The 13,765-nt window shown below is 39.6% G+C and overlaps 1 protein-coding gene across 1 annotated transcript; it reads right to left on the bottom strand.

Moving 5' to 3' along the window:
- Nucleotides 1-1,737: 1,737 nt before the first annotated feature.
- Nucleotides 1,738-2,688, bottom strand: LOC134343106 (trace amine-associated receptor 13c-like). The gene is made up of 2 exons (XM_063041994.1): nt 2,460-2,688; nt 1,738-2,390 (listed from the first exon to the last, which is right to left on the bottom strand). Exons 1-2 carry the CDS (start codon nt 2,686-2,688, stop codon nt 1,738-1,740), a joined length of 882 nt encoding a protein of 293 aa, XP_062898064.1.
- Nucleotides 2,689-13,765: the final 11,077 nt, after the last annotated feature.

The raw sequence follows: 13,765 nt of genomic DNA on the forward strand, positions 1-13,765 counted from the left end.
GGTTGAGGGATACTACCTGTTCCTGAACCTGGTGGTGGGGGACCTGAGGCTCCTGTACCTTTGTCCTGATGGCAGCAGTGAGACGAGAGCATGACATGGGTAGAGGGGTCCCTGACGATGGATACTGTTTCTCTGCAGCAGTATTTCATGTAGATGTGCTCAATGGTGAGGAGGGATTTATCCATGATGGACTGGGGCATATCCACTATTTTTTGTAGGATTTTCTGTTCAAGGGCATTGGCGTATCCATACCAGACTGTGATGCACCCGGTTAATATACTCTCCACTACACATCTATCGAAGCTTGTCAAAGTTTTAGATGCCGTGCTGAATCTCTGCAAACTCCTAAGGAAGTCAAGGAGCTGTTGTGCTTTCATCATAATTGCACTTATGTGCTGGGCCCAGGGCAGGGACCGGCTCGTTGAAATAATAATAACACCGAGGAATTTAAACTTGCTGACTCTCTTCACCTCTGATCCTCCGATGAGGACTGGCTCATGGACCTTTGGTTTCCTTCTCCTGAAGATTATAATCAGCTCTTTAGTCTTGCTAACGTTGAGTAAGAGGCTGTTGTTATGGCACCACTCAAATAGATTATCAATCTCCCTCTCCTTTTTGCTGATTCGTCACTACCTTTGATTCGGCCAATGTCAGTGGTGTTATCTGCAAGCTGTGCTGAGTCACACAGTGCACAGGACAGCAAATTTAAGCGGGTTCATTTTAATTCTCATAATATACTTCAAGCAGAAAAAAAGTAAAATGACATTCTCCCCATGTCAGTAATTCATTAGAAGGTAATTATCCTAGAGAATTTTGAACTGTTGTCTTTTACAATCCAATCTTGTTCTTAATTTTAGTTTCACAAACACAAGGAAATCTGCAGATGCTGGAAATTCAAGCAACACACATCAAAGTTGCTGGTGAACGCAGCAGGCCAGGCAGCATCTCTAGGAAGAGGTACAGTCGACATTTCGGGCCGAGACCCTTCATCAGGACTAACTGAAAGAAGAGCTAGTAAGAGATTTGAAAGTGGGAGGGGGAGGGGGAGATCCAAAATGATAGGAGAAGACAGGAGGGGGAGGGATGGAGTCAAGAGCTGGACAGTTAGTCCTGACGAAGGGTCTCGGCCCAAAACGTTGACTGTACCTCTTCCTAGAGATGCTGCCTGGCCTGCTGCGTTCACCAGCAACTTTTATGTGTGTTGCTTAATTTTAGTTCCACAGGTATACATAAAGAAGACTGCCCTCTAGTCCACAGGATTATTATTTTTGGTCATGGTTAAAGAAAGAGAAAATTTCTGTTTATGTTACACGTTCTCAGGGTGGATAATCTAAAGCATTGTTTGAATATAAGACAAATTGTCACCAATTTGTAAGCAGCAAGTTCCCATAAGCAATGATTTGACAATGAAAAAATCAGCAGATTTTCTAAGACTAGTGAAGGATACTTAAGGATATCAGAGCAAATCTCTTGGTCTTCTTTAAAATGATGTCATGGGACCTTATATATCTATCTGAATGGGCAGATGGAGCCCTGAAGTATGACAGCTTTGATATCACAAATCTCCATTGGCATTGCAATAAAATGAAAGCCTCAATTTTGTGATTCAATCTCTAAAACAAAGTCGTTTGACTTTGACTGTTCCCAACTGTCTGAAAGGAAATAAAGAGAGTTTGAAACACAATGGCTATGAAGAGCTTTAATCATTTTGTGCAATTCCAAGACAAACATCTTTAGTTATTCTGAAAAGAAATCCATTGCAGCTGAATCCGAGCTAAATATCTCACAAGAGAGCATAAGCTTGAGTGTTTTGCGATACCATGGATATAAATAAGCATAAAGAATTGGGTTCAAAGTAGAATTAAAGAATCCAAACCAAGTAATTACATCACCTAAAGCTGTTGGGATTAAAAAATTAAAATATGGATCAAAAATGTTATTTACATAGAAAGGCAGCCAGGAGAATGTAAAAATTCCCATTATTGCACTTTGATTTTTTACAGCTATTTGTTGCTTTTTACATAAGTTTCCAGTATTGTTTTCTTCTGTGTTATCACTATTGCTTGGCATGCTTCCGATTACTCTGCCATGTTTACATTTGACCACAAAAAATATTTTAACGTATATGCCCAGAATGATAGAAATGGGAAAACAAAATATGATCAATGCATCTATATGCCCCTCAAACTTAGCATATGTGATGCAGCTGCCTTCGCAAGCCACAGCAGGTGTATAATCATCTAATGACTTTTTACTGAAGTCTGACAAAATCAGTCTAAGACCATAAAAGATAGCAAATAGCCAGATTAAAGAAACAGTGACAATTGTCACAGGCAGGGTTATTTTTATAGAATAGAGAAAGGGGTCACAAATGGCATAGTATCGATCAACTGCAATAAAACATATATTATAAATTGAAACTATAGTTAACATAATATCAAGAATTGAATGAATTTTACAAAACACATGTCCAAAATACCAACATGTTTCTATAGACCTGATCATACTATAAGGCAATACTATAAAGCCAACCAGGAAATCAACAAATGCTAAAGATAATACAAGATAATTGGTGGGTGTCTGTAGCTGCTTGAAATGTAAAACTGAAATGATCACCACCAGATTTCCAAATATGGAAATTAATATTGAAAAGCTAATAAAAATGTACAGGGTTGCTTTGAGTGCCATTGGCCTAGTGACTTTGGGACAGGATGCGTTAACAAATTGAAAACAGTATTGTATATCATCTGGATTTTCAAGATATGTTAAATTCATTCTTTTCTCTCGTTGATAATCAAAATCCTTGAATTGCAGGGAAATGATAAAGTTCTTAATTCAGGTGCTGTTTGATTGGAGAAGATCTTTACCAAGAACTCTGATTTTCTTCAGTTGATTAGTCGTGAATTCTGTAAAAATAATATTTCATTAGCAGTGTGTTTGAAATTATGGGAATTTACTTTCAAAGGAAGGAAGCTAAAGGTTTTGAAAAATAAATGTTCACAAAAATTCAAAAGGTGCAACACCAAAGATTTAATTTTGTTAGTAACAGAGGACTCTTATGTAAATGTATCTGTGTGTTATTATGGTTGCCATTAAACCAAATTAAATACAGGTATTACAAAAATATGTTCCTAATTTAATACAAGAATCTTGATTTTCAATATTCCAGCACCTGTCAAAAGGAAAGATCTTGGTGAAAGCGTAAAATCGATGAATCTCCATTGAACACATCTGAACCAACCCGGCAAAAAGCTAAAACCTTCCATATCACATAGTCATTTAAAAATCATCGCAATGTTTATACTGCTGTGAAATTGAAGCTGATTTCAAATTCTTTGGCAATGCACACAAAATGATGAAGGAACTCAGCAGGTAGTTCAGTCCTGATGAAGGGTCTCCACTTTGATGTTTCAAGTGGAGACCCTTCACCAGGACTGGGAAAAAAAGATGATAGATCAGAATAGGAAGGAGGGGAGAGGGGAGAAAGAAGTAGAAGGTGGTAGGTGAAAGGGAGGGGGGGGTGATGTAAAGAGCTGGGAAGTTGATTGTGATAGAGATAAAGAACTGGAGGAGGGGGCAGCTGATAGGAGAGGGTAGAGCACCATGGAAGATAGGAAAGGATGAGGATCACCAGAGGGAGGTGATGGACAGGTAAGGAAAAAGGTGAGAAAGGGAAACAGGAATGGGGTATGGAGAACAAATTCTTTGTTAACTTAATTTCAAGGATTTTCAATTATTGTCTGTTGTGTTAAATTCCTTCATTATAAATTCTTAAATTAGATTGCTTCTTCAATCTCCTAACAAATACCGCTCAAACTTATCAAACGTGCTCTTACAATTTAACTAAGTAGGCACTGATATCAGTGTAAATTCCTCTCTTATGCAAATACACTTGATCAAGAAACTGTACAATTGAGCCATTAGACCACACTTCTAAGTTCTAACCAGGGCTGACACTGCCCGAATATTTCTTCTCTCTCTCTCCTTCTATTTACGTCAACTGTTCTGGGACAAATTTTAGCTCCCTGGTGGAAAACATGTTGTCTCAGTGCAGATAAGGACTCACAAACCAGACAAAATTTGCAAAGCAGATATAGTTAGGACAGATGACCTACCTTAACAAAATTCAACAACTTCATGCAGGCTATATAAAAATAGCTGCATCAGTCTCTTCCTTCTCAGTTCTGAAGCTCAGACTGTCAATAAAACAGGAGTCTACATGCGACTTGTCATTTATTTTAAAGTTTGCTATTACCAACATAAGAAGCTGACTGTCCTACTTTTAATTAAAATAACTGCATAAAATTAACCCTATTGAGGAAATCTTTCAAAGCCTTTCAAATTTCAGACAACTGACCAAAGAGAGCTAATGACCAAATAAAGTATACCAAACACGCAAATCTTTAAATGGTACTGGAACATCTTGAGAGATAGATTCGCATTTCACAGTATATGCTGGTGATATTAAATCTGATTCTGATTTTGATTTGCAGTACCTTTGTAAACTGTATGGCCTATGTTCAACTGGTAGAATGCTGATTACATTTGTATATAAAGTGAGATAATTTTATATTTTAAGCCACATATTACAATGTTTTTGTGTTAGATATTACAGAAATAAGAATATCGGAAGATTTAATTTTATTTTGACTAGTTGGGAAATTACAATGAAGCTCCCCCTAGTGGCCAATAGGTCACAATATTGATCAGTATGTTATTGAACACTGAACTACTTAATGTTCCTGTACTTATCAAATCTCCTCAAAATAAGACGAAGGGTCTCGGCCTGAAACGTCGACTGCGCCTCTTCCTATAGATGCCGCCTGGCCTGCTGCGTTCACCAGCAACTTTGATGTATGTTGCTTGAATTTCCAGCATCTGCAGAATTCCTGTTGCTTGTCCTCAAAATAAGACAGCATTTCTTGGAAAAAGGTGACTCCATCCATAACAGTGAGGCCCTGCAGGGACTGTAAGGCTTAATGCATGTAAATCTGCCATAGTCACAGGCACAGAAAGAGACTTATGTTTATGTTGGCCATGTAGGTACCTATCTATACTGATAAATTTTGGAGTACTTGCATATAAGATGTTGATACAAGAACTATCCTAAATGTTGTCAGGATCTCTGCCACCATTCTCATTGCCCATCAGTGCGTTTCAGATTCCATACATGCTCAGGGTGTAAAATTTCTTCCTCAAATCTCCTCTAAATCTCCTACTCCTTATCTTATGGCATGCCCTTTGGTTAAGGTTACGCTTGCAAAGGTTTAACTATGAAGTAAAACATTATCTACCATATTTATGACCCTCATAAATTTGTATATCTCAGTCAGGTTACCCCCTCAGCTTTCTGCTCTCCAAAAAAAATCAAACACAGCCTATGCATTCTCTGTATAGTCAGTGGATGGAGCAGACAGGGATGCAGTCAACACACATAATGCCCATCAAAATGTGGAAGTGGAAAGATGTGATAGTTGGCTAAGCCAAATCCTCTGCGTTAGCATATTTAGCAATACACCATGGGAGATTTTTTTTATGACATTTCTGATATTCAGAAGCTTTCAAAACAGCTTAAAATATTAAAACCATTAAAAGGCAAAAATTACATATTTTAAAAGGTTGTAAAGTAACTTAAACAATTTGAAATATTAAAACTACCCAAAATAATTACTGCACTGATATTCAACCGGCTTCCCCATCTCAAGAAGTGGGCAATTGCCACACATTTGGTCTCTGCTGCTGGACTTCGTGAGGGTTGCTGCATTGGAGTAAAGCTATAGATTTTTTTGGTGAACAGCTAACAAAAGGATTAGGATTTGTGCAAATACTGATCTCTACGCCATGCATAAAAATACTAACAGTTCAATAATGAACCAGAAATTATATGCCATTATAGAATAGATATATGACAAGAAATAGATGTTTGCTTATCAGATTAAATTATTTGATCTTTAAGATGAAAGCTGCATTTCTTCAGACCTATTTTCATGGTGTATAAAAAGATTAAAAAATTTTAGAAATGTTGATCATTACTTTAATCAAGGTCATTTATAACTTGAAAATTTTGAATGACAAGCACATTCAATATTGGAAAGTGCTATGTTTCCAAACTAAATATACAGATAACTCTTTCAAAAATATTGCATATACATATTTACCATATATTCTTTCTATATGCAATTGGTAATACTTCATTATATGCAAAGATTATTTTTCTGAGCTAATGCATTATTAAATTTTTAATTTAGATGAGATTTTCAGACTTATTCCAAAAATAGATTTGATAGTTTTTATTTATTTTCCGAAGTAATGGGGGTCCAGTTAGCTTTTACAGCCAGTAAATCACAATTTATTTGCACACTTTGTCAATGTACAATGTGTTTATAAACAGAATATTTTACTCCAGGGTTGACAAGAAGTATTGAGAAGTGTTCGAGCACTCCTGTAAAATATCTCAGTAAAATTAAAATTGATTATTAAATACAGTGTTTTCTCAGTCATCCTGTAGCCACGTTGCATGCATATGCTGGCTGCATGAGAACTGCTCAAACAAAACACTGTATATCACACACTCGTATTCTATGCATAAGCATTTAAATAAATCGCCAAACTGCATTGTCTCTTTACTCTACAATGTTATATAATAAAGCTAAACAGTAGTAATATAAAATATAGCAATAATAATCATACAAATGGCTGATTTCACCATTACACTGTGCCAAAGAGGATGTTGTTACGAATCAGCCAACAACTGCACCACCCTTAGGTATAAAGAGAAATACATTTAAAATACCTTTTCACGTTTACTTTGCCTTTTCAAAAACATTCTGAAATTTCAAAATGCTCTCAGGAATTTTTGCCAGTTGTGTGAGAATCCTGGAGACGTATTTACCAGATAAATGAGAGTTTTCTGTAGTTGACTTTCTTAATTTCCTATAATTGCTAACAACAAAATGATTAGTACCTTTATTGATGCTGTCCTCATCTGTATTGTCCTTGAAAGATGTTTCTTGGCTCCTCAGAGTATAACCTGATAACATAGGTTTAATAACGATTTCAATGTATCTTTTGAGCAATTTCTCTTTACATATCACGAGAAAGTGCAGCAAGGCCACTATCATTAGTGGAGGTAAATTGAGCAAACTTTAAGGAGATTAACCTATTTGCTTAGGTGGCACTCTTAATGACAGAGTATAGTTAATATGTTTATGCTACATCAAAGCTGCAAATAACCTTCTCAGCATCTTAAAGGATGTTTTGAGACTGAATTAACATTTAAGTGATATCATAAAGCACTGTGACAAATAGAAAATATTATTGATAAATAATCATATATCATTATGATGAGATGAAATTTGTATTATTGCACCTTGAGCACTCTCTTGCAATGGCTTTATCACAGAGAGAATATTTATGCTTCTGAGTAAGAAGGAAACAATTAAGTGCATAATTTAGGTTGGTACCTTTACTGACAATACATCTTGCAACTAAAGGTAAGTATAAAGATTAAACCAAGCTCTTATCTGTGGTGAAGAGACTAATGGAAGGAGAACATGAGTGCAGTCCAGAAAAAAATATTTCTACTTGAATCGCCATGCACGTCCTTCTATAATCCGAAGAGTTTTCAAGTCAGAAATGAGGCAACAGTATGTTTAAATAGAAACACGGGCAAGGACAGGCAAGTAGGCAGAGGGGATGGGGCGGCTCTGTCGGTAAAAAATTAACTCACATCCTTAGTAAGAGATGTCGTAAGATCGGAAGGTGTAGGATCATATGGGTCGTGTTAAACTGCGAAGATAAAAGGATCTTAATGCAGTTATGTACAGGCCTCCGAACAGTAGCCAGGATGTGGGATATAAAGTGTCAGGGGAGATAGAAAAGGAATATAATAAGGGCAATGTTACAATATGCAGGTACATTGGGAAAATTGGGTTGGTGCTGGAACACAAGACAGGGGATCCACAGAATGCCTACACGAGATGGCTTTTTAGAGCAGCTTATGGTCGAGCCCAGTAGGGGAAAGCCAATTCTGGATTGGGTGTTGTGTAACAAACCAGATTTGATTAGGGAGATTAAAGGAATCCTGAGGAGACAGTGATCATGATATGATAGAATTCACCCTGCAGTTTGAGAGGGAGAAGATAAAGTCAACTGTATCAGCATTACAGTGGAGTAAAGAGGATTACAGTAGCATGAAAGAGGAGCTGGCCAAAGTTGAAAGGGGACACCAGCAGGGATGACAGCAGAGCAGCAATGGCTGGAGTTTCTGTGAGCAATTTGGAAGGGGCAGGACAGATACATCCCAAAGAAGAAGATGAATTCTAAAGGCAGGATGATGCACCATGGCTGACAAGGGAAGTCTAAGCCAACATAAAAGAGAAAACATAATAGAGTAAAACTTAGTGGGAAGTCAGAGAATTAGGAAGCTTTTAGAAGGCAACAGAAGGCAACTAAAAAGCCATAAGGAGAGAAAAGATGAAATATGAGGTGAGTTAGCCAATAATATAAATGAGGATACCAAAAGTTTTTTCAGATATATAAAGGGTAAAAGAGAAGTGAGAGTGGAATTCGGACCGCTGTAAAATGATGCTAGAGAGGGAGTAATGGGAGAACAAAGATATGGCAGAAAAACTTAGTAAGTCTTTGCTGTGGAAGACATTAGCAGTATACCAGAAATTCGAGGGTGTCGGGGCAGAAGTTCTATTACTAAGAAGAAAGTACTTGAAAAGCTGAAAGGTCCGAACCAGATGGACCATGGATGCTCCAAGGTTCTTAAGGAGGTAGCAGAAGGGGTTGTGGAGGTATTCGTAATGATCTTTCAAGAATCACTAGATTCTGAAATGGATCCAGAGGACTGAAAAATTGCAATTGTCACTACATCCTTTGAGAAGAGAGAGAGGCAGAAGAAAGGAAGTTATAGGCCAGTTAGCCTGACTTGAGTCGATTGTTAAGGATGAGGTTTCAGGGTACATGGGGGCATATGATAAAATAGGCCAAAGACAGTTTCATTAAGGACAAATTGTTTATTGTTTCATTAAGGACAAATTATTGTTTCATTAAGGACAAATCTTTCCTGACAAATCTGTTGGAATTCCTTGTGGAAATAACAAATAGGATAGACAAAGGAGAGTCAGAGAATATTGTTTCCATGGATTTTAAGAAGGCCTTTGACAAGGTGCTGCACATGATGCTGCTTAACTTGATAAGAGCCTATGGTATTACAAGAAAGATACTAGCATGGAAAAAAAAAGATTATCTGACTGGCAGGAGGCTGCGAGTGGGATTAAAGGAGGCCTATTCTGTTTGGCTGCTGGTGATTAGTGGTGCTCCACAGTGGTTGGTATTGGAACTGCTTATTTTCACATTATATGTCAATGATTTGTAAGTCAGACTTGATGGCCTTGTGGCCAAGTTTGCAGATGATACAAAGATGGCTGGTGGTGCAGGTCATGTTGAGGAAGCAGGGAGCCTGAAGAAGGACTTAGATTGAGAGAATGGGCAAAGCAATGGCAATACCGTGAAGGGAAATGTTTGGTTATGCACTTTGATAGAAGGAATAAAGGTGTAGACTATTTTATAAATGTGAAGCTAATTCAAAACTTAGAGGTGCCTTTGGGATTGGGATTCTTTGTGCAGGATTCCCTAAAATTTAACTTGGAGTTTGAGTTGGTGGTAAGGAAGGCAAATGCAATGCTACCATTCATTTTGAGAGGACTAGAATGTGATGCTGAGGCCTTATAAGGCAATGGTCAGGCCACACTGGGAGTATTGTCAGTAGTTTCTAAAAAAAGGTGTGCTGGCATGGGAGAGGGTCCAGAGAAATTCACCAGAATGATTCTGGGAATGAGTGTGTTAATGTATTTGGAGCTTTTTGTCACAACAGTGCGGAGTGAGAGACACTGAACCGGGTCAATATTTTACAGACTTTAATGTGAACAGTGTTACAGGGAAAAGAAAGCAATAAACAGTAGGCCAAACTGGGCTGTCAACTAAAACTCTCAAACAGTAAACGAAGAATGCACTGCGGCTGAAAAGAACAACTAAGAATAAAACAAATATGGCTAGTCTTCAGAGTTGGTTGGCTCGACAGTGTCACATGGGGGCGTTGGGAGTGGACCCAAATGCAATTCACAAAAACACTATGTGAGGTAAACTCAATTGGGTTTATTGCTCGTTGCAAGGAGAGCAAAGCAGAAGCAGGAATAGCGTACTAGACAAGGACTCAGGCCTTGGACTAGGCTGGGAGTAAGGGTCTGGGCCTAGGACTCGGAATCACGGACTGCCAGAGCCAGGACTTGACACTTGAAGCCGCCGGGGCCAGGGCTCTTCTTATTCATGGGAATCCTCCTAAGACACAAGACGGAGTCAGGACTCTTCTTGATACAGGGTCAGGACCCTTCTAGGGTACAGGGCCAGACCCCTTTTAGACGCACGACATGGATACGGAGACCACACAACGATGGACAGAACGATAACTGGGCACAAGTACGCTCCAAGCCACGGTGAGCTCTTGACTCACCCCGGCAGGTTAACTTTGACTGACCCGCTCTGACAAGGGAAGGCGGCTTGCTGGCACTTGCTTTGGGAGGAGACTAGGCTTGCTCCGGCCAGATGACATTGGCTCGCAGTACCTTCGGTGACTTTGTTAACCCTCTCACGCAGAACGGCTGAAAGCCGGAGACTATAAACTGCCAGTTCAGCCGAGAGTAAATTGCCTCCAATCACCAAGCCCGAGGGACACGGGAAAACAGGGGACCAAAGGGAAACAGGGAGTCATCGGTCTGGATTGTAACATATACAAAGTAAATTTAAGGGGACCCCGATCCGGACCATGACAGACAGTCCATTTTCTCTCATGCACGGCGGAATGGGGGCAGCGAAGAGTTGCTGTGTCCTGTTCAAGTCTCGACAAAAACTACGACGGAGTGAATAGAGTTAAATACTATCACAATTAAATAATAATTAGCTGACACATACATATTCACGAGCGCAATTGCTGTATCTACTGCACTGCTGAATCCATGGTTATGACACTTTTGATGGCTCCTTGCCTGTATTTGTTGAAGCTTAGAAAAATGTGGGAGGATCTCATTGAAACCTATTGAATATTGAAAGGCCTGGATTGAGTGGATGTGGAGCAGATGTTTACCATAGTGAGTGAATCTAGGACCAGAGGACACAGCCTCAGTATAGAGGAACATCCATTTAGAACAGAGATTAGGAGAAATTTCTTTAACCAGAGGGTGATGAATCAGAGGAATTCATTGCCACAGACAGCTGTGGAGGCCAAGTCATTGAATATATTTAAAGTGGAGGTTGATAGGTTCTTGATTAGTCAGGGCATCAAAGGTTGTGGGGAGAAGGCAGGAGAATGAGGTTGAGAAGGATAATAAATCAGCTATGATAGAATGGCAGAGTTAACTCAATGGGCTGAATAGTCAAATTCTGTTCCTATGTCTAATGGTCTAAATCACAAGACTGCATAGTCAATGGGAGAGCTCGTAAACTCCACACAGACAACATCTGATGTTGTGAATGAACCCAGGTCTCTAACACTTCCAGCTGGAGTAGAAGCAGAACTCTGTATAAAAGACAGAGTGGAGATAATCCAAGGATTGAGGATGGAAGGGCTGGCCACATTGAACATCACACCAAAATTAGGGGAGATGATTTGAGTGACCGCTATAGTAAAAATCGTTCAGGATCCCGTTGGTGAATTCAACCAGGATTTTCCTTCAGGATTTGAACATGGAGATGGATGCCAAGGACTGTTTTGTTGTCATTTTGGAAAGATTGTAAAGCTTTGATTTCACTCAGTACAGAGTCAGTATGTATGCTATGGCTATCAGTGTGGCCCAGCACAATGCACAACATGTTCTGTCTGTTACCTGACACTAATAGGTTACAAATTACTTATTATTTGAACAAATCACGTCAAGCAGGGTTCCCAAAGTACTGTGTAAACACCAATGCCCAATTAATATGCTATGTTATTTATATGCCAAAACCATGGGGTCTCATCAACACTTGCCTCTTGATTCTCAATTAGATTTTGTTAAAATTCTCACGAGCATTCTAGTCATAAACTAATGAGCAGTCAGAATTATAGGAACATGAAGTGTGTCGTGTTAGACATAACAGGTAGTTCTATGGGGAATCAGAGTTCTGCAGAACGATAAAGGATATTTTAGAAATACAGAGGGGATTTTCTGTGCCGTGTCATTAGAGAAATATCAAGCAAAGATGCTAACTTACCTTTAAGAACATTTCTTGTCTCTATCGCTATATCTAGTGGGGCACCATGGTAGTGCACAAGGGCATCGGTGATTGGAGTTCAGTTCTGGTGCCCTCTGTAAGGAGTCTGTACGTTCTCCCTGTGACTGCATGGGTTCCCCCCGGACGTTCCGGTTTTCTCCCACTGTCCAAAGTTAGTCGGTTAATTGGTCATTGTAAATTGTCCATAAGACCATAGGACATAGGTGCAGAATTAGGCCACTCCGCTTACTGGGTTCGCTCCGCCATTCTATCATAGGTGATTTATTACCCCTCTCAACCCCATACTCCTGCCTTCTCCCCACAACTTTTACTGCTCTGATTAACGAAGAACCTCTGCTGCAAATATACTCATGACTTGCCCTCCACAGTGGCTAAAGAAATTCCTTCTCATCTCTGTCCTAAATGGATGTCCCTCTATTCGGAGGCTGTGCCCACTGTAGGAAACATCCCCTCCACATCCACTTTATCTCGGCCTTTCAGTATTCCATGGTTTCAATGAGAAGTGGGATAACAAACATAACATCCTCTTTCAGCTACAATTCAGTGATATCCATCTGTAACTGTGCTACAAGTTCATCTATCTTATTCCATATACTGTGTGTATTCAAGTACAACACCTTAAATCTTGTATTCATTACCTCATTTGATATTGGCCCCCTGTTACACTTTAACTCATTCCACTGACTGCAATTTTGCCCTATCATCTGCTACAGTCTGACTACACACAGCATCTAATTGTGCACCAGCTGCCCTATCCTCCATCACTCGGTCACTCCGGTTACCATCCTGTTTCCAAATTAGTTTAAAGTCTCTCCAAACCTGCCCATAAGGATATTGGACCCCTCGAGTTCAGGTATAACCCATCCTTTTTGTACAGGTCATATGTTGCCCTGAGGAAATCCCAATGATCCAGAAAACTGAAACCCCTCCCCCACACCAGTTCCTCAGTCATACATTCATCTGACAAATCATCCTATTCTTACCCTCACTGGCACATGGCACAGGCAGCAATCCAGAGATTACTACCCTGGAGGTCCTGCTTTTCAGCGTACTGCCTAACTCTCTGTATTCTCTCTTCAGGACCTCCTCCCTTTCATATTTATATTGTTCATACCAATATGTAATCTGGCTGTTCACCCTCCAGTTTTAGAATGCCGTGCACCCAGTCTGAAACACCCCTGAGCCTGGCATCCTAGCAGTAAACATACCATCCAGGTGTCTCTTTCACATTCACAGAATATGCTTTCTGCTCCCCTAGGTATGGAATCTCCTATCACTACCACACTCCTCTTCTCCCCCCTCCCTTCTGAGCCACAGAGCCAGACATCTGGTCTCAATGACTCTCCTCGGTAGTTCCCCACTCCCAAACTGTATCCAAGGAGGTATAATTATCATTGAGGAGAACAGCCACAGGGATACTCTGCACTGACCCACTTCCCTCCTGCAACTTAGGGCTGACTACCTCCTGTCTATGACCTTCTCATTCTCC

The sequence above is a fragment of the Mobula hypostoma genome, chromosome 2 (genome assembly GCF_963921235.1).
Source record: "Mobula hypostoma chromosome 2, sMobHyp1.1, whole genome shotgun sequence".
Classification (NCBI taxonomy): Eukaryota; Metazoa; Chordata; class Chondrichthyes; order Myliobatiformes; family Myliobatidae; genus Mobula; species Mobula hypostoma.

Coding starts and splice junctions, on each gene's coding strand:
- LOC134343106 (XM_063041994.1), bottom strand. CDS start 2,688: ATGGCACTCAAAGCAACCCTGTACATTTTTATTAGCTTTTCAATATTA. Junction 2,391..2,459: donor GTATTTTGGACATGTGTTTT/GTAAAATTCATT, acceptor GTTTTATTGCAG/TTGATCGATACTATGCCATT.